At 48.9% G+C, this 21759-nt stretch overlaps 1 protein-coding gene across 1 annotated transcript in view; it reads left to right on the top strand.

Annotated features, from left to right (window-relative positions):
* Window positions 1-10953: 10953 nt before the first annotated feature.
* Window positions 10954-21759, top strand: part of LOC119969376 (phosphoenolpyruvate carboxykinase, cytosolic [GTP]-like) — a 136218-nt gene continuing 125412 nt past the window's right edge. Inside the window, exon 1 of the mRNA XM_038802941.1 lies at window positions 10954-11036. Within this exon, the coding sequence (XP_038658869.1) occupies window positions 10983-11036 (54 nt within the window). The 5' untranslated portion in view covers window positions 10954-10982. The remainder of the gene's footprint in view (window positions 11037-21759) is intronic.

Raw genomic sequence — 21759 nt, 5'->3', positions numbered from 1 at the left:
CTGGCTGGGCCTATGTGGACTGTGTTTGATGCAGCGTAGAGAGAGACAGGCTTCCAACACTTGATGAGATGCAACATAATTTTATTGAACATCTAACTATAATATATGCTTAACTGTGGGTTGACACTATGCTGACTTGACTGGAGACCTGAGGCTAACCTGACCAGACTAACTGACTACCACATGGTGTTTGTACTAGCTGCTGCTCACGAGCTCTGACTGTCTCAGAGGCTGGATCCCGAGAGAGCGGGAAAACTGGTGCCCTCTGGCTTTATAGTGGTCGTGTCCTGTCTGGTGATTGGCTGCTGTGTTCTGTGTGCTCACTGGTCATCCTGTGTGTCAATCACTGCCTGTCTGCACGCCATCATATACCTGGATGTATATTATGACAATGGGGTGGGGCAACAGTGCTAACTGCTGCACCACCGTGCCGACCTAGCCTTGTTATTAATAGGTGACATATCAGGCCTACCTTTAGTTCTACAATTAGCATAGGCTACATTATCATGATTATAGGTAATTGGGATATCTGTGCAGATTAATATGACACTGGACACACTTTTGGCCCACGTTAAGACCTCTGTCCTCTAATCCATCAAATGAGTTTGACACCCCTGCTCGAGAGCCTACCACACTCTATTTATACAGGTATAACTGTTCATGATTTCCCCAACCCCCCCCCCCCCCCCCCCCCCCCCCCCTCATTGGGAGAGCTCATACTTAATAGCTCACATGCTGAGATGTTGCAGGGGAATCTATCTCTGAGCTCCAGATGTCTCTGGCTGTAACCCTGCACCCTGACCTGGTGTGTCATTCTGTATGCTTGCTGCCTTTTCTGGACTTTAAAGCCTGGTCTATGGCAAGGGTGACAGGTGCTACAACCAGTTGGATGGAGAAGTTGCTTGCAGGGGAAAGAGAGGATGAAGTTGCCTGTCTGCAGTTGCCACGCCTGGGACTTGTCCTTGTTACTGGCTTCCTCTCTGCTTACCGGCTGGTAGTGTAGTATGGGGCAGATTTTGGTGGCCCGCGGCCGGGTTGAAAGTGGAGGAGAACAGACTCGCTTTTGCAGTTTTGCACTGGATGGTGCCTGGAGACCGGATGCCAGGACTGTGAGAGCAGCAGGTCCGTGGCCTAACTGACTATGTGTACTGCTTGTAGTGACATTGGTTTTGTTTTATTGTCAGGGGGATTGTATGTTTATTGTTGTATTTTTGTTGTGTATTGCTATTTTGGATCTAGCTGCTGGGTGCTCGCTAGTTGAGGCCCTCCTTCTGTGCACTAGGGTTTATGGGGTCCTTCCCGGAGATAGGGAAGGGGGAGGGTGATCTCTCTCTCCCTCCTCAACCGCGTGCTGCCTGTCCTTTTCGAGTGGACTGAGCTGCTTGCGGGCGCTTCCTCACCGATATGGGGCTGTTGCTGGAGCCGGGGGAGGGTGGGGGAGGAGAGCGTGCACTGGCTTGAGTGCTGGCTGCTTTTCCCTGTACTTAATTGTTTGTTGAGTTACTTGTGGTTGCTCTGTATTTTGTCTTGTTTTTTGTAAAGAGAGTTCTCCCTCTGTCTTCTGCCATGCCCCGTACCGGTGCGTCCTTTTCCGGTGGTCTGTGCTGCTTGTTTGGGCGTCTTTCCACCAATGTGGGGCTACCATTGGGGCGGGGGGGGGGGGGGGGGAGGGGCACAGGGGTGGCCGTATGCCAGCTTTGCAGCTATGGTTCATTTACAGGAACTGTTTTGGCACAGTGATGCACTATCAATTACGCAAAGACAAGAGTAGGATGTAATTGAGGCTTTATTACACAGAGATGTGTGGCCTCCTACAGCAGCTGACGAAATGGCTGCTGTACGGGGAGCACACATATCTATACTCCGCCTACTGGGCGGAGCCAGCAGGCAGGGATCTACCCCCGTACCTGTAGTACAGGGGCCTTACCGTAAAGCACCTATAACATCCTCTATATACAATATATACATCATTGGTGACTACCACACACAGGTGTGTCTTTCTCCGGTGGTCTGTTCTGCTCGTTTTCCACTGATGTGGGGCATCCGTTGGGGGAGGGGGGGGGGGGGGGGGGTTGCTGGCTTGAGAGCTGGTGATTTTGTATTTTTCTGGTGTCTTGTAAATGCTTTTCACATATTGATGATTTTTGTTACTGTTTTTAGCATGTTGTAGATTGTATTGTATTCTTGAGTTGTTAATAAACTTCAAATATTTCATGCAATAACCAAATATCCCCAGCCAGTAGGATCCAGGCAGGTTATAACAATATGTAAAGCCCTGGTATAGGGTCCTCTCCATGGGCGCGATTCTCCGACCCCCACGCCGGGTGGGAGAATCGCGGGAGTGCCGGGCGTTTCCTGCCACGCCGCCCTGGCACCTTCCGCGAGTCTCCCACCTCCCCCCCCCCTAAAACGGCGTGCCGCATTTTACGACAGGCCGCTTGGAGAATCGCCGATCGCCGATCGAGTGGCGATTCTATGACCCGGATGGGCCAAGCGGCCTGCCCAATCCGACCGGTTCACGCCGGCGCCAACCACACCTGGTTGCTGCCGGTGTGAACTGCGCGCAAATGCTGCGGGTGCGGCCTGTGGGGGGGGGGGGGGAGGGTGGATCGAGCACCGGGGGGGGTGCTCAGTGGCGGTCTGGCCCACGATCGATGCCCACCGATCGGCGGGCCGGCGTCTCTAAAAGATGCACTTTTTCCTCCGCCGCCCCGCAAGATCACTCCAAAATGTTTTGCGGGGAGCCCACGGGGAGGATGGCAACCGCGCATGCGCGGATTGGCGCCGGCCAACCTGCGAATGCGTGGGTGGCGTCATTTAAGCGCGCCGGCCACATCATTTACACGGCGCCGCTTTGATGCAGGCGCCAAGGTCCGGTGCGTGAAATTGACGCGGCGCCGCTCCTAGCCCCCTGGGGGTAGGAAAATAGGGGGTGAGGAGCGGCCTCCGACGCCGGAGTGAAACACTCCGGTTTTCACTTCGGTGTCGGCACTTAGGGCGGAATTCTCTGCTCCCGCGATAAATCGGGAAGGCCGTCGTGAACTCGGCTGAGTTACACGACGGCCTCGGAGGCTGCTCCTCTCACCTTATTCACCCCCACCCGTGGGGCTAGGAGCAGCGCTCCTTAACTCTCGCCGGCCGGGCCTTGACGCTTGCGTCAAGGTGGCGCGCCGAGAATGACGCGACAGAGGCGCCTAAGTGACGTCAGCCGCGCTCCAACCCATGCATGCGTGGCTGACGCCACGACGGCTGATGGATCAAACCCGCACATACGCGGTGGCCGTCTTCCCCTCCGCTGCCCCACAAGACGTGGCAGCTTAATCTTGCGGGGCGGCGGAGGGGAAAGAGTGCGCCCCTTTGAGACGCCGGCCCGACGATCAGTGGGAACCGATCGCGGGCCAGTCCCCTCCTGAGCACGGCCGTGGTGCTCACTCCCCTCTCCGCGCCCACAAGCTTCAAACCAGCTTTTGCCGCCATATTCATGATGGCAGCGACCAGGTGTGGTTGCTGCCATCGTGAACCGGTCGCGGATGGCAGGCCGCTCGACTCATCTGGGTCGGAGAATCGCCGGTCACCGTGAAAAACGGCGAGGGGCGATTCTTCCAAGCGGGGGGGTGGGAGAATCATGGGGGGCACCTGGGGGCGTGTTGTGAGTCGCCCGGCCCTCCCGCGATTCTCCCACCCGGCGTGGGAAGTGGAAAATCGCGCCCTTTGGGCAGAATTCTCTGCTCCCGCGTGGAATCGGGAAGGCCGTTGTGAACTCGGCCGAGTTTCATGACGGCCTCGGAGGCCACTCCTCGCACCGTATTCACCCCCACCCAGGAGGCTAGGAGCGGCGCTCCGTAACTCTCGGCCGCGTCAAGGCGGCGCGCCGAGAATGACACGATGGCGGCGCCTAAGTAACGTCAGCCACGCATGAGCAGGTTGGCCGGCTCCAACCCACGCACGAGTGGCTGACGTCACGATGGCTGATGGCTCAAACCCGCGTATGCGCGGTTGCCGTCTTCCCCTCCACTGCCCCGCAAGAATTGGCAGCTTGATCTTGCGGGGCGGCGGAGGGGAAAGAGTGCGTCGCTTGGAGACGCCGGCCCGACGATTGGAGGGCACTGATTCCCTCCCTCCCGAGCACGGCCGTGGTGCTCACTTCCCTCTCCCCCCCCCCCCCCCCCCCCCCCCCCCCGCAAGCTTCAAACCAGCTTTTGGCGCCATATTCACGACGGCAGCAACCAGGTGTGGTTGCCGCCGTCGTGAACCGGTCGGGAACATCAGATCGCTCGGCCCATACGGGCCGGAGAATCGCCGGTCGCCGTGAAAACCGGCGAGCGGCTATTCATCCGAGCCGGGGGGGGGGGGGGGGGGAATCGCAGGGGCGGCCAGGGGGGCGTGTTGTGAGTCGCCCGGCCCTCCCGCGATTCTCCCACCCGGCGTGGGGAGCGGAGAGTTCCGCCCTTAGTCTCCCGTTGGGAGAATTGCGCCCCATATCTTTACTCTCTTCTGTGTATGTACAAAGTTCAGTAATGGTAATAAAGACTTCTTTGTTACTTCATCAAAACTGCTTCATGGTGTCCACGCAGTATACATCAGTGGGAATGACAAGAGAACAGACCAATAAATATAAAATCATCACTGAGAAATCCAAATGAAGAATTGCACAGAAATTTATTTCCCCAGAGAATGGTGAGAATGTGGAACTCGCCATCATAAGGAACATTTTGAGAAGAATAAATACTCTTACAACAATACATTTAAAGGAAAGCTAGCTAAATACACAAGAGAGATGATTTGAAAGTTATGGTGATAGGGTTAGAAGAAGTGAAGGCTCTTGACGAGAGTTACGCCAGCGATGATCCATTGGGCCAAGTGATCTGTTTGTGTGGTGTGCACTCTATGTAATTCTGTGTCATTTATACATAAGCCCTGTTACTTTAATAATATAAAGTGAGTCCTATATGTGTTGTTGTGGTATTTTAAACATAGGAGACTGTTATAGAGTTTTGTGATGTCGTGCGGATCAGACTGTTACTATGACAACACAAAGCTGCAGCTCACTCAAAAGTGAGGTACTCCCCTCAAATCTGAAAGCAGCACCTGTGGTAATACATCGAATAACATTCAATTTGTATTTTAGACAGGTCTGTGGGACCCGATAGACTTGTTCAGGTACGGAATAGAAATTAACAGTTTAAGAAACTTTCAGATTTTTACTCTGTAACTGGTTGTTTAAAGTGAAGTGATCCCACAAGTATTCTAACACTAGTAAATGGACACACAACCAGACCAACTTAACCTGAGAACTTGCTTCTAAAAATGTCATCAAGTCATAGGTGGATGAGCCAAGAGACACACAATAACATTCCCCATCAGTGTCTTTTTTTTCTAATTCCAACACTCTTCCCATACCTAGAGGTGCACTAAGGCAGACCTTTGTCCGTTTCCATAGCAAGTAATTCCTGGAACAGGTCACTAGTCTGTCGCCAGGACTTATAACTTATGGGGTGCACTCCACATCAAGCATGGCTGACCAGGAATCTCTCCCGCTCTTACCGCGAGTTATTGGTGTGTTTGGAAGGATTTGCAGGTTGACACTCAAACTGTTTGGACGCGTTGCGAACGCACTTTTCTTGGCCATCAAGTCCTGTGGTGGGACTCAAACCCGGAGCTTCTGGCCTAGAGGCAGGAACGCTACGCACTGTACCACTTGGCCTCCATGGCTTTTGGTTTAGTGAGGGGAAATCTTTGTGTCATGTGGCAGCGACTCACTGAATGCTCATCCCACCACAGGGCCTTCCCCTGCCAGGAGTGTGAATCAGGAAATTATCGCAGCTTTCTTCCCACTTGAAGAAATAGAAAATGCCGATGATTTCCTGATGTGTGCTTCGACTGGATGAAACCTCCTTCTCAGAGCGAGCACTTGGGATATTAGGCCCCAGTTGTACTACAGCTACAATGGTTCACAATTTTGCTGCACAAATTACACTGATGGCCTCTGTCGGGAGTAGGATTAGACGTTAGGATTTAAGATTCAGTTATAGAGTTTGAAGTTATCTTTCAGATTTATTGCTTAGGATTCAGGGTCATGGTTAGTGATGTGTTGGGTAAGCTGGGTCTGCGAGGACTGCGTTTACTGCAACAGTGAGAGAGACAGGCTTCCAACTCTTGAAGAAATGCAACTCGATTTTATTGAACACTTAACTATAATACATACTTTAACTGTGGGTTGACACTATGCTGACTTGACTGGAGACCTGAGGCTAACCTGACCAGACTATCTTACTACAACGAGCTCTGACTGTCTCAGAGGCTGGATCCCGAGAGAGCGGGAAGACTAGTGCCCTCTGGCTTTATAGTGGTCGTGTCCTGTCTGGTGATTGGCTGCTGTGTTCTGTGTGTTCACTGGTCATCCTGTGTGTCAATCACTGCCTGTCTGCACACCATCATATACCTGGATGTATATTATGACAGTTAGGATTAATGGTTCAAGGTTAGAAGTTTTGGTTAGAGTTTAGGATTACTGCTCAGTGTCTGGGTTAATGATGAGGAGATGCCGGCGTTGGACTGGGGTTCACCTGAGGAAGGAGCAGTGCTCCGAAAGCTAGTGTTTGAAACAAACCTGTTGGACTGTAACCTGGTGTTGTAAGATTTCTTACTGTGTCTGGGTTAAGGTTTAGGGTTAATGTTTATGAGTTAGTTGTTAGGGTTAGGAGTTGGGATTGGGAATTTGGGTTTGTGCTGAGTTTAGGGATTAATGGTTAGTTAATAAAGACTACAGGATGGTACTCGAGCTAGAAACCTCTATCAGGAGTGTGTTGTCACATGCGACAGCCAATAAACTATTTCTTGACATCTTGACGTGCAAGTAATTTTAAAAATGGGCACTTTATTGATAGGAATCAAACTTTTGAAGAGTGAAGCTGGGTCTGGTGTATCTAAGAGTAAGATTTGTGGTTATGATTCAGTTACAAATAGGAGTGGTGAATAAAGGGGTTCAGGTTGGTGGTTAGGGTTGGTGAGATGTTGGAAATTGGGATGTTATCCAGAGTCATAGTCATGGAGTTATAGAGCTTTACTGCACAGAAAGAGGCCTCTTGGCCCACCAATCTATTCTAATCCTAACTTCCAACACTCGTATGCTACAGACCTTCATGCGCTCATCTAAATGCTTCTTGAATGTTGTGAGGGTTCCCGTCTCTACCACCCTTTCGGGCAGCGAGTTCCAGATTCCCACCACCCTCTGAGTTAAAAAGTGTTTCCTCAAATCCCCTCTAAATCTCCTTCCCTTGACTGTAAATCTATGCCCCCGGTTATTGATCCCTCAATTAAGGGGAAAAGTATATGTTTTCTTTATCTACCCTATCTATGTCCCTCATAATTTTGTACACCTCAATCAGGTCCCACCTTAGCCTTCTCTGCTCTAACGAAAACAACTCCAGCCTAACCGGCTCTCATCATAGCTGAAATGCTCCAGCCCAGGCACCATCTCCTGGTGAATCCCCTCTGCACTGTCTCTACTGCAATCACTTCAGTACTCTAGCTGTGGCCTAGCCAGCTCCATCACCACCTCCCTGCTCTTATATTTCAAACCTCCGTTAATTAAGGCAAATATCCCATTTGCCTTCTTAACCATGTTATTAGCCACATTCAAAAGGCATTTCAACAAATCCATGAGTAGGATGGGTATAGAGGGATATGGCACTCGGAAGTGCTGAGGGTTTTGGCCAAGGGTGGTATCATGACCGGTACAGACCTGGAGGGCCGAAGGGCCTGTTCCTGGGCTGTATTGCTCCTTTGTAGAAGTCAATATTTTTCCCGCTTCTGGACTGTGATAGAAAAATTCAACAACGCTCGTTAAGAAAACATAACAAGACTTTATTTACGAACAGACCGCAGTTTATGGCTGAAAGTTGAGGTCGGAGAGCAGAGAGTGTCTCTGCTGATTCCTACTCAAGTCCGCCCTTTCACAGAGAATCAGCTCAGTATTTATACATTATGAGAATCAGGATTACGTAACTACAGCTTGGTCAGGAATTCGATCAGAAGTACAAACATAAGCAATATCATAAAACAGGCGTCAACTTGCTGACCTTTCAGGACTCTTGCCCGTCACTCAGATCATTATTCTGTCCTTTGATGGAATGTTTAAGAGTCGGAGGAGACTTGTTCTGATCCTATCTTGTATTTAGACTGCTTGGGTTATGACGAGTTAGTCTTATCAGAATTTGCGGAGCCCAGGCATTTCGGATCAGCTTGACCTTCTCTGATCTTATTCAGGCTTTAGGTCATGCAAAGTCAGCTTTTCTTACATTGTACCCAGTAGTTGACCAGTTTTCCCATCATGCCATTATTTAAGAACATAGAACATAAGAACTAGGAGCAGGAGTAGGCCATCTGGCCCCTCAAGCCTGCTCCGCCATTCAATTAGATCATGGCTGATCTTTTGTGGACTCAGCTCCACTTTCCGGCCCGAACACCATAACCCTTAATCCCTTTATTCTTCAAAAAACTATCTATCTTTACCTTAAAAACATTTAATGAAGGAGCCTCAACTGCTTCACTGGGCAAGGAATTCCATAGATTCACAACCCTTTGGGTGAAGAAGTTCCTCCTAAACTCAGTCCTAAATCTACTTCCCTTTATTTTGAGGCTATGTCCCCTAGTTCTGCTTTCACCCGCCAGTAGAAACAACCTGCCCGCATCTATCCAATCTATTCCCTTCATAATTTTAAATGTTTCTATAAGATTCCCCCCTCATCCTTCTAAATTCCAACGAGTACAGTCCCAGTCTACTCAACCTCTCTTCATAATCCAACACCTTCAACTCTGGGATTAACCTAGTGAATCTCCTCTGCACACCCTCCAGTGCCAGTATGTCCTTTCTCAAGTAAGGAGACCAAAACTGAACACAATACTCCAGGTGTGGCCTCACTAACACCTTATACAATTGCAACATAACCTCCCTAATCTTAAACTCCATCCCTCTAGCAATGAAGGACAACATTCCATTTACCTTCTTAATCACCTGTTGCACCTGTAAACCAACTTTCTGTGACTCATGCACTAGCACACCCAGGTCTCTCTGCACAGCAGCATGCTTTAGTATTTTATCGTTTAAATAATAATCCCGTTTGCTGTTATTCCTACCAAAATGGATAACCTCACATTTGTCAACATTGTATTCCATCTGCCAGACCCTAGCCAATTCACTTAACCTATCCAAATCCCTCTGCAGACTTCCAGTATCCTCTGCACTTTTCGCTTTACCACTCATCTTAGTGTCGTCTGCAAACTTGGGCACACTGCCCTTGGTCCCCAACTCCAAATCATCTATGTAAATTGTGAACAATTGTGGGCCCAACACGGATCCCTGAGGGACACCACTAGCTACTGATTGCCAACTAGAGAAACACCCATTAATCCCCACTCTTTGCTTTCATTGCTTTCTACAACATCACACTTTGTTCTTCATATTAACGTGTCCTAATGGTGTTAGGGGTCTCTCTGGTCCTCTGTACTTCCTAGCGTTCTACCATTCAATGTGCCTTGTTGGTCCTCCCAAAATGCATCACCACACACCTTTCAGGGTTATATTCCTTTTGCCACTGTTCTGCCCATCTGACCAGCCAATCTGTAATATGTATTATCTTGTATATAAAAGGCATCTGATCGTAAGTACGATGTATGGATGTGTTAGGGTTCAGATTAGATTTTAAAATTGGATGAAGTGGATAGAAGTCATCCAAACCTCTAGCCCAGGGGTGGGCAAACTACGGCCCGCGGGCCGCATGCGGCCCTCCAAAGGTCTTTAAGCGGCCCACCAAGTCATAAAAAAAAAATTTTTTTTTTTTAAGGTTAATGGGGTGGGGGGGGGGGGGGGGGCTGTTGGGTGGGCTGTTGGGTTACTTACTGGTATAGGGTGGATACGTTGACTTGAGTAGGGTGATCATTGCTCGGCACAACATCGAGGGCCGAAGGGCCTGTTCTATGCTGTACTGTTCTATGTTCTATGTTCTATATGAGGCGCCCAGAATCATAACCGGGTGAAGTAATTATTTTACTTAATATACTATGCGGCCCTTTAAAATTGTGAATTTCTGAATGTGGCCCTTGCACAGAAAAGTTTGCCCACCCCTGCTCTAGCCCGTTAGTGCCCTGTGTGCGTTTGTCAAATTTCTGGAACAATCTACCCAAAAAGCAACTGTCCAATACAGGGCATGGGGTACCCCCTACTGGCCACCTGCAATCTGCTGCAGAGTAGTTTTAAAAAGGTGAGAAACTGGTAAATGTTGTAGTTCAGAGACTCAAATATGGTGGGACAAGAAATGCAGAAAAATTAGCAAGTAGGAAGGCAAATGGAAATGTTGGCCTTTATGACAAGAGGGATTGGAGTACAGGAAGAAAGACGTCTTGCTCCAGTTGTACAGAAGTTTGGTGAGGCCACATCTGGAATACTGTGAGCAGTTTTAGTCTCCAAGAAAATACATACTTACATTGGAGGTGGTACAGTGATGGTCCCTGGGATGGGGGGGTTGTCCTATGAGGAGAGGTTGAGTAAATTGGACCTATATTCTCTGGAGTTTAGAAGAATGAGAGGCAATCACATTGCAATGTTCAAAATTCTGAGGGGGTTTGATAGGGTTGAACCTGAGAGATTGTTTCCACTGGTCGGGGAATCTAGAACACAAGCTTCAGGATAAGGGGCCAATCAATTAGGACTGAGATAAGGAGACATTTCTTTACTCAAAGGGTTGTGAATCTTTGAAACTCTCTCCCCAGAGGGTTGTGGATTAAGGTTGGGATGGACAGATTTTTGGTCTCTCAGAGAAGATATGGGGAGTGGGCGGGAAAGTGGATTTGAAACCCAAGATCAGCCAAGATGGTCTTGAATTGCGGAACAGGCTACTCCTAGTTCTTGTGTACATGTGAATAAATCTCCATCTCATTTTATTTTCAGTTCCCCGTGTTGTATTTTGGAGATCACGGCAGCAATGAAAGGATTTCAAAAGTGGTGGCACAAATTTTGCAATTGCAACTGCGACCAGGTAGAAATAGTAGGTTGTTAGATTCTGCCTTTTACAAAAAAAGTTTCATATTTGCACAGGGAATGATATCAAAATCTCTGGTTTACTGTCTTGGTCACCTAAAGCTGTTTTACTTATCTCTTTTGTGCGTGCAGACCCATTGCAGGAAAATATGGCATATGTTTACATGGACAAATCAAATGTAATTTTATCTACTTAAATACATGAGGTGTGCACATATTTAGAATGTAAAAGTCTCATTTAAATGTTTATGCTGTAATTACCCGCTTTATCTAATGGTGGCACTGCAGTACTTTCAGTTGGTGGTGTCCAATGGAAGTCATTGGCTAGGTTCACTGTACTTAAAGTGAAAACATGGAGCATATTCACACAATACAGATAGATATTTAGCAAGCATATTCCAAATTTGCAATAGAACAACCACCCCTGCCACTATCTGCTGTTAAAACTTGATACTTCCAGATTCAACAATTCCAATGCCCTCTTAGTCACTGGTCCCATCTTTCACCTGCCTGAAATTTATCCTGAGCCCTGCTGCTCATCTCCTAACCAAAGAAAGAAAGAAAGAACATAGAAAAGTACAGCACAGGAACAGGCCCTTCGGCCCTTCGAGCCTGTGCCGATCATGATGCCCGTCTAAAATAAAAACCTACTGCCCTTACTCGGTCCGTATCTCTCTATTCCCTCCCTGTTCATGAACCCATCCAAATGCATCTTAAATGTTGCTAATGTGCCAACTTCCACCACATCCTCTGGCAGCATGTCCCAGGCACCCACCACTCTCTGCCTGTAAAACCTACTCCACATATCTCCCTTAAACTGTCCCCCTCTCACCTTGAACCTATGCTCCCTTGTAATTGACACTTCCACCCTTGGAAAAAGCCTGACTATGCCTCTCATAATTTTGTAGGCCTCTATCAATCCCGCTCACCTATCAGATCTGTGCTCCCATTTTAAATTATTCATCCTCAGGTTCAGGTTCCTCCATGGCCTCGGCACTCACTATCTCTGTAGGCTCCTCTTGTCCTCCAACAGTCAGACTTCCTCCAACTCTGGCCTCGTGATTATCACCAACGTCCTTTGCCCCACTTTTGGCGACCAAACCTTCATCTGCCAAGGCCGCAAGCTCCGAAATTCTGTCCCTAAACCCCTCTTCCCTCCTTCAAGACTCCCCTTAAAAATTAACTCTTTGACCAAGCCTTTAGCCACTTTTCCTAGTCGTCACATTTTTGCCTGAGCAGATTCCCTTGAAGTGCCTTGCGATCCTTTATAACATTACAGGCACGATATAAATCTAAGCTGGTTGAATATATTTGCTTAATCATCAGGTACAGAACTTCAGCACCTTTCTCTTTCACTACAGTTTGGAGTTCTGCTCTGTATTTATCAGACACAGGGCACCTTCTTGTGGTTTTCCAGGATTCTGTCCAGCAGTTTGCGAGCGGGATTTTGACAGTATCGGAGTGATTGGTGAAATGTTGACTCACACACCCAAGTTCAGTCGAAGATGAAACAGAGTTTGGTGATGGCGATTCTCATATTTATCTGCAATCAGACAATTTCTGACCCATATTCAACATAGCTTCCACCTTACAGCATCAACAGATTCACCTCCATGTGGAGGGTGAAGATATGGGGAAGGGGGTAACTAAAGAAATAGGAGGGCCTGTTAGCAAAAAAAGACAATCTGTGCCAGGAAGATGAAGATATGGGCAATGGTTTCGCAATTAAAACTTTGAGTCTGTCTTCAGAAAAGAGGGAAGTGACATAAGCATTGTAGTCAAGGAGTCCGGCAGTTGGACAGGATAAACAGTGAGGGAAGAAACATTAAGGGGTTTAGCATCCTTGAAAGTGGATACATTGTTGACAGGCCCAGTTGAAATCTATCCCAGGTGACTACGAGAAGCAAGGGAGAAACTGATGGAAGCTCTGACCATCATTGTCCAAACCTCTTTCGCTAGAGGCGGGGTGTCAGAGGAGTGGTGGGCTCTTAACATTGTACCATTGTTTAGAAAGGAGAAAAGGGAGAGATTGAGTAATTAATTATGGGCCAGACAGCTTAACCTCGGTGTGGACAAATGATTGGAAAAAAAATTCGAAGGGAGAGCACTAATTATCATTTAGAAATGCATGGGTTAATGAAGGACATTTATTTGTTTATTTGTTAAAGGAACAAGTCAATGACCAGGGGGAGTCTAATTTCAATTCAAGAAATTGGTATGAGGACGAGAGGGGATCTGAGTGATCATTGCACTGACACCACAGTGATCATTGTATCATAAGGTTTAGGATGATAGAAAAGAACAATGGGAATCCAGAGTAAGGTGAATTAAATGGGGATAGAGCCGACATCACTGGTGCAACAACAATTGCTGGGCTGGAGAGACTGGAATGAATGGTTGGCAGGAAAAAAATGCAGCTGAACAATGGGTTATCTTCAAAGAAGGAATGGTTCGGACAAAATCAAAGTATATTCCCTCAAAAGGGAAAGGTAGGGAAAAAAATCCAGAGCTCCCACAAATGAAGGAGTGAGATAGAAATTAAGATAAAGAAGAAAGGGTGTGCTTATGACAGGTGTTAGGTAGAAAGGCAGATAAGAAGCAAGAGGAATTGTAAGGAACCTCTTGTCTGATTCTTGTGTCCCTTTCAATACTGTCTTGCTGGCTGCTGCAACATTGCAGATTTTGGGCTTCTACTCCATGCAATGTGCAATGTGGCAGGGTCCCGTGATGTCATTTTGATGGACTTGGCCCGCAGCCAATCGGCACTTCTGGAATTCCGGGACTTGTTTGATTCTTGATTGTGATTGGTGGAGCCCTTCAGAAGCTTCTGGAACGTTTCTGGAAAAGAAGGCAGGTTCCATTTTGGCTTTCAGTTTCTGCTTAGAGTTAGAATCTGGTGCCTGTAAATCATTGAAGCAGTCAAGAGTCAAGGGCATCACGGTAACAAAGTGGTTAGCATAGTTGCTTCACAGCTCCAGGGTCCCAGGTTCGATTCCTGGCTTGGGTCACTGTCTGTGTGGAGTCTGCACATTCTCCCCGTGTCTGCGTGGGTTTCCTCCGGGTGCTCCGGTTTCCTCTCACAGTCTAAAGAAGTGCAGGTTAGGTGGACTGGCCATGCTAAATTTCCCTTAGTGTCCAAAAAGGTTGGGTGGGGTTGTTGGGTTACGGGGATAGGGTGGAGGTGTGGGCTTAAGTGTGCTCTTTCCAAGGGCTGGCGCAGACTCAATGGGCCGAATGGCCTCCTTCTACACTGTAAATTCTATGATTCTATGATCTCAGGAAAATATACAAATTTATTGGTTAATTCACTTATATTGGGACTCCGGGGTCTGTGGGGCTGGGAATGACCATGCACTCACCCAGGGTGGCGTAACAGAATACAGAAGGTTCAGAGGGGAGATGAAAAAGCCAATAAGAGAAGTGAAGAGGGATAATGAAAAGAGATTGGCAGCTGACATAAAAGGGAATCCCAAAGTTTTCTCAAAGCCAGCAAGAAGTGGGAGTTTTGCCGGTGAGAAGTAGGAGATTTTAACTGGTGATATTGCGGGGCTGGGGGGGGGGGGGGGGGGGGGGGGGGGGGGGGGGTTGTCTTTGCTGGCGAGAAGGTCAAGGAGTTCTCTCCTGATTATTTTGGGGGGCGGTCTTTGCTGATGATGTTCGAGGGGGTGCAATCTTTCCCAGCGAGCAGGTCTTTTGGTGGCCGTATTAGGGTCCTTGCTGCCGATCTTGGGGGACTCTTTGCCGGTGAGAAGGGGGGAATTCTTTTCTGGCAAGAATGGGAGCTCTTTGCCAGTGAGGGGGGTGGTGGGGGGGGGGGGGGGCGTCTTTGCCAGCAATATTACTGATGGGGTCTTTGCTGGCGATTCTGGGTGGTCTTTGCAGGTTTGAAGGGGGGTCTTTTCTGATGAGAAAGGATAGGATCTTTGCCTGAGGGTGTGATGGAGGAAGATTCAATCATGGCTTTCAAAATAGAATTGGCTCATCATGTGAAGACAAAAAAATTGCAGCCTTACAGAGAAAAGGCAGGGGTGTGACACTCGATGCATTGCTCTTGCAGAGAGCTAGCACAGACATAATGGGCTACGTAGCCTCCTGTGTTGCAACTGTTCTATGAATTAGCTCCACTTCCTATAGCCCGTGCATCCATTCAGTTCATGTTTGAAGGTTGCTGTTGAATGGAGCTCGGTTAGCTCGGCCAATTGGTTTGTGATGCAGACTGAGGCCAGCAGCTCAATTCCCATACCGGCTGAAGTTATTCATGAGGCCCAGCTTCTCAGATCTGCACCTCGCCTGAGGTGTGATGACCCTCAGGTCAAATCACCACCAGTCGGCTCTTTCTCGCACTGTGGTGACATTTACTTTACTGTTGAATCTGCTTCCCTCCCAGACAGCGCATTCCAGATCGTAACAACTTAGAACATAGAGCATAGAACAGTACAGCACAGAACAGGCCCTTCGGCCCTCAATGTTGTGCCGAGCATTGTCCGAAACCAAGATCAAGCTATCCCACTCCCTGTCATTCTGGTGTGCTCCATGTGCCTATCCAATAACCGCTTGATAGTTCCTAAAGTGTCCGACTGCACTATCACAGCCGGCAGTCCATTCCACACCTTAACCACTCTCTGAGTAAAGAACCTATCTCAGACATCCCTCCTATATCTCCTACCCTGAAACTTATAGTTTCATAGAATTCAAAGAATTTACAGTGCAGAAGGAGGCCATTCGGCCCATCGAGTCTGCACCGGCTCCTGGAAAGAGCACCCTACCTAAGGTTAACACCTCCACCCTATCCCCATAACCCAGTAACCCCACCCAACACTAAGGGCAATTTTGGACACTAAGGGCAATTCATCATGGCCAATCCACCTAAGCTGCACATCTTTGGACTGTGGGAGGAAACCGGAGCACCCGGAAGAAACCCACGCACACACGGTGAGGATGTGCAGACTCCGCACAGACAGTGACCCAAGCCGGAATCGAACCTGGGGCCCTGGAGCTGTGAAGCGATTGTGCTATCCACAATGCTACCCTAAGTTATGCCCCCTTGTAACAGCTACATCCACCCGAGGAAATAGTCTCTGAACGTCCACTCTATCTATCTCCCTCATCATCTTATGAACCTCTATTAAGTTGCCTCTCATCCTCCTCCGCTCCAAAGAAAAAACCTATAATTTTATTATTATTATTATCCAAAAAAAACCCTATCATTCCTATTCCCTTTCTTGAACAGAGGAACAACATTTGCCACTCTGCAGTCCTCTGGCACTATCCCCATGGACAGTGAGGACCCAAAGATTAAAGACAAAGGCTCTGAAATCTCACCCCTTGCCTCCCAAAGAATCCTTGGATATATCCCATCTGGCCCAGGGGACTTGTCGACCCTAAGGGTTTTCAAAAATGCTAATACATCCTTCCTCAGAACATCTGCCTCCTCCAGCCTACCCACCTGCATCACACTCTCATCCACAAAAACATGGCCCCTCTCCTTGGTGAACACTGAAGAAAAGTATTCATTCAATGCCTTTATTTATTCTGACTCCATGCACAAGTTCCCACTACTGTCCTTGACCTGCCCTAAACTCGCCCTGGTCATTCTTTTATTTCTCACATAATTGTAGAAAGCCTTGGGGTTTTCCTTGAACCGACCTGCCAAGGACTTCTCATGCCCCCTCCTAGCTCTCCTGAGCCCTTTTTTTAAGCTCATTCCTTGCTACCTTGTAACCCTCAAGCGACCCAACTGAACCTTGTTTTCACATCCTTACATACTCTTCCTTTTTCCTCTTGACAAGACATTCACCTTCTTTTGTGAACCATGGTTCCCTCACACGGCCATTTCCTCCCTGCATGACAGGAGCATACCTATCAAGGACATGCAGTATTTGTTCCTTGAACAAGCTCCACTTTTCATTTGTGCCTTTCCCTGACAGTTTCTGTTCCCATCTTACGCTCCCTAATTCTTGCCTAATCGCATCATAATTTCCCCTCCCCCAATTCTAAACCTTGCCCTGCTGTATGGCAATGCTGAATAAAAAAATCATCACCCTCCCCCACCCCCGACATTCTTCACTAATTATCTTCAATCTGTGCTTCTGATTATACAATAAATTTTTTAAAAGATGATTGAGTAAATGCAATAGGCAGTTGTGGTACTGAGGCAATTCACCAAATTTGCAGATATCAGCGATATCATCCCCGTATGTATGCAGCAACTTTCCTCAGAACTCCCTACCTCAGAGATGGGGAAAGAATGTCGGCCAGGCAGGTGGGGGGCACGGCTTGGTGGTGATGTCTCATTCCGAATTGCGACGCAGTGACCGAGCCTGAGGACTTGGTCTGGCTTGGCTTGAAGCCGCTCCAGGTACAATTGACTGATGATCCTCGTTGGGCTCACACACACACACACACGAGTAATCAGTGGAGTCAGTTTAAGTGCAAGAGAAAAATGCTGCAGACATTGAAAATCTGAAACAAAAACGGAATCCATTGAGAATACACAAGGCAGCATCTGTGGAGGGAGAAACCGACTCAATAGATGCCCTGATGAAGGATGATTGACCTGAAAAGATGTCTGTCCCTCTCACAGATGCTGCCTATTGCACCGAATATTTCCAGAATTTTCTATTTTTGTCACAGTTTTGGTTCAGCTGGAGCTTGACGTTGCTCCAAGTTTCAACAGGTCTGCTACATCCCATGGGGCAGTTGACGTTCAAACTAGGAGGAGAGTATAGGTCTTTATTATGGGCACTTCCAACGGAACATCAATTAACTGGTGGGAAGCGGAAGGGTAGCGATTTTTCAGAGGTAGCAAGGATTCCTGCTTGATTTGGTGCGTCAAAGATGGTCGCTGGGAGAAGAGCTTTACCAGGTAACGTTCATCTTGATTAGTGAGACTAGACAGGGTGTCACATGTAACATACTGCACTTGGAAGCCCCGATTATTGGGTTGGGTGTATGATGGGTAGGTAGCAGATTCAAGATGAGATTTAGGTCCATTGGATTTAGCATTTGTTCATCAGCCATCTCCCATCCAATTCATCGGAGCCTATCAGCAGATCCTCCATCATGTACTTTGCTGTTTACAAGTTAGCCACCTTAACTACTCTACGTGACGAAGTTAGATTGACGAGGCAAAACTAATACCAGCACCTAACCTCAATGCAGTGCAATGTAAGAGGATGTGGGGGAAGTAGAAATATGGCAACACTGGGATCGGGGGTCATTATGAAGCAAACAGAAATTCATCTTTTGAAACATAGCTGAATCATAGAATCCCTACAGTGCAGAAGGAGGCCATTTGGCCCATCGAGGCTGCACTGCGAGGCAGCAGTGCTAATCACTGTGCCACTGTGCAGCCCTGCCAAGGAATGTTGAGGGAGACTCATGCTCCACTGTGAGAAAGAATGGCTCGGTCCAGGGTCAGGCTTCAGGTTGGCCTTGTACTTTGGCACTCCTCTAGTGAATCTTCCAGGTTCCAGTTCACTTAAATATTTTCCTGGGCTCCTGGCTCTGTTTCTACCACAGTCAGGTCACTGGGTCTCACGGAGGCTAGGTGGGATTGTAGGAATTGCTTTGATGAACTCCAGCCTAGTGTTGATTGATATTCTAGGCAGCTCACCGCAGCCCAGGATGTTTTCTGAAGATTGAAGGCATGTTTGATTAAATTATAGTCATAATCCGCTAGCCGTGTTTCTCGGCGGTGCGCCGTTCCTTGCAGCCGCCATGTTGAGTTCACGATGGGTGAGACCACACGTGTCCCACGCCGTCGGGAACTCAGCCGGTCGGGGACGGAGCATTGTGGGGCGACCTGAGGCCGTGGATAAGGCTTGCGGCGTACTCCTAGAATACGCAGCTTTTCAGGGAGTGGAGCATCACGGAAGCGCCGCCGCCCCGATTTGGGCGTCATCAGGGATTCTTCGCCCCATTGCCAAACGTGATTTTGGCATCGGGATCGGAGAATCCAGCTGTATGTGTTCTGGGAGTGGTTGTTGTTGACAATAGGTACACTGGAGTCACATTCACTAGTCGGACTATCTTTCACCTCATATACATATCTCATAATGCACTTTGGTGAATCCTGTCCCTACATCTTAACATTTTATTGTTGGACTAAACTGTTTGTGGGTGAAATTCTCCATTTGGGAGACTAGGGGCTGGATTCTCTGATTTTGAGGCTATGACCGGAGGAAGTGTCCAGTTTTATGGTGAAAAAGTCGGCGCCGCACCCACACCAATGCTCTGCCCGGTGGGGGGTGGTTAGCAGCCGCGCCATGTAAAACTCCCGACATTCCTGACAGAAGCGGCTCGAGGATTGTCAGGTCCGTGGCCGCACATGCACACGCCGTCTACCTGCTGCGGCCGCGGCGTACGACATGGCGCCGGCCGCACGCGGACCCGGCCTGCCAGATACCCTGTACCCCTCCCCTCGCCACCCCCAGATCAGCCCCCACCAGACCCCCAACCCCGACGAAGCCCGCCCCCCCCACCCCCTGGCCAGAGGAACGTGCACCCCCCCCCCACACCGACTGTTGCACTCCCCCCCACACCGACTGTTGCACCCCCCCCCCTCCCCCCCCCCCCCCCCCCACACCGACTGTGGAAACGCTGGGCACAGCCTGCAGCCGCCATGCGGTATTGACGAAAAATGAGAGCACATGTGATCCGCGCCTTCGTAAACTCAGCCTATCGGGTTGGAGCACCTGGGGAGGTCCTGAGGCCATCTCAATGACGTGTGGCGTACTCCTCAATGACGCCGTTTTGGAGGGGGCTGTGCATCCAAAAACAGGCGCTGCCCCCGATTTCGGCATCAAAATGGATTCTCCGCCTGATCGGCAATTACAATATCGGCGGCAGGCAACGGACAATTGACTATTGACAACGGACTATTGGCGCCGGGCTGAATTGTGTACGGTTTGTGTTCCTGTTGGGGGCTGATTGTGGAGCAATTCATAACATACTAATGGGCCAGCAGATTGTCTACGTGAATGAAGATCAATTCTCATTCCCGTCGGCGTTAGATTTGCGAAGGATTGAGGCTGGAGAACTTGACAAGCTGGAGCTGCTTAGAAGCTGCTTAGAAGCTCTCCAGTCCTCACACAGTCTCATTCCAGCCAAGAAGATAGTTCCATGAGGAGCAGCCCCCCCCCCCCCCCCCCCCAATTTGCAGACACTAAGCTGGACCGAGTGTTGGATGCGGTGGTGAAGAGGCAGGAGACCCTCTTCCCAGATTGGTCAGGAGGCTCCAGCCCATTCTCCTTAACCATGCCTGGGCGGAACTGGCCGATGCAGTCAGTGCTGTGAGCTTCATGCGGCACACATGTGCAGGAAGAAGATGAACGATCTGCTGAGCGGAGTCAGGGCTTGAAGACAGCTGGTGGTCCTGCGATGTGGGCTAGCTGATAGTGTCACTGGTGAGGCCTCTCTCCTGAGAGGGGCAGTGTGCCAGGGAGGGTGCCAAAGGCCAGGCTGCATGTGTCCTTTGTTTTGGATGAGCTTGCCTATTGCCCTGCAGTGGGGCTGTGCTTCTGCTGAGTGCACCGAGGAGTGGTAGCACCCGGTGGGCCACTGATTGAACTTGGCCACGCCCGTCCCGCTGATGGGTCAGCTGGGGTCTGAGGGTTTCCAGAGTTGCGGCCCGGCTGGGCTCCCAAATAACCAGAGGCTCTGTGGACATCTACAGAACAGTGAGCAGTCAGCAGAATGAGCAGCTTGTAACTTGGACCAAATGGGTGCATTTAAAACATACACTACAGCAATGATGGTCTGAGCCAGGCCATCCCTATCCTGAGGGGGGGGGGGGGCACCCCATCCCTATCCTGAGGGGGGGCACCCCAAATCCACGGAGCTGTCAGCATGTCACTCCCCGCTACTCCCCCGACCCAGCCAATCCCCAGAAAATGGTACAATTTTAAACAGTTTTTCAAAACTTTGCTGACCTTCTCCCTCCCCCTCAGCAGCCATGGTACCCAGTGCCCGTATGTAAGTACCTGTAGTAAATCACGCCCGCGTGACTTGCGCCTGAGGAGCGGAGCACCGCGGAGGCCTGGAACACACTGGGTCCAACCTATTAAATACATGTAAATGAATGCAAATGGCAGTTTCGCTTGCCCTCGCAGCGCGGGGCACAGGCACCATTATTGCCACCAGCGAGGGACGCGGAGCATGGCGCCTGAATCGCCATCGGGCTCGGACCTCGATGCCAGATGCCCGATTCTCTGCCCAATCGCTGTTCGAAGTTGCGACGAAGCAAGGCGGAGAATTTAACCCTGTGTTTCTGGAATATTTTCTTGTGGCTCATCACTTTTATATTAAGATCAACAAGTACCAACATGAATGAGGGAAGTTGAACCAACAGGCTGATTGATCCCGAACAGACTAGCTGGTGTAGGAGAGGTGAAGGGTCACTACATTATTCAGGTCTTGTCTCCATATATCAGTAGAATATATTTTGTAACTGTTTACCAGGTAATGAGAAGACAGTGTGAGGGGAGCTTTCTGATTAACATGAAAGGTCAACGATCGCACCAACAGATAAACAAACGTCAACATTTCAACATCGCTGAGGTGCAAGAATGCTATTTAAACTCTGCTAAAGATTTGCAATCCAGTTAGAAATTCCATCCATATTTAACAAGCCGTCGTTAATGCAAAACAAAATTACTCAAGTTAACCTTCATTGCATTCCAACATTGTTCTGAAATGGACAAACATGGTAGTTTAAAGGG

This window comes from Scyliorhinus canicula, chromosome 7 (genome assembly GCF_902713615.1).
Source record: "Scyliorhinus canicula chromosome 7, sScyCan1.1, whole genome shotgun sequence".
In the NCBI taxonomy this organism is placed as follows: domain Eukaryota; kingdom Metazoa; phylum Chordata; class Chondrichthyes; order Carcharhiniformes; family Scyliorhinidae; genus Scyliorhinus; species Scyliorhinus canicula.
The sequence above is the reverse complement of the archived record's forward strand: the minus strand, read 5'-3'. Positions and strand labels throughout refer to the sequence as shown.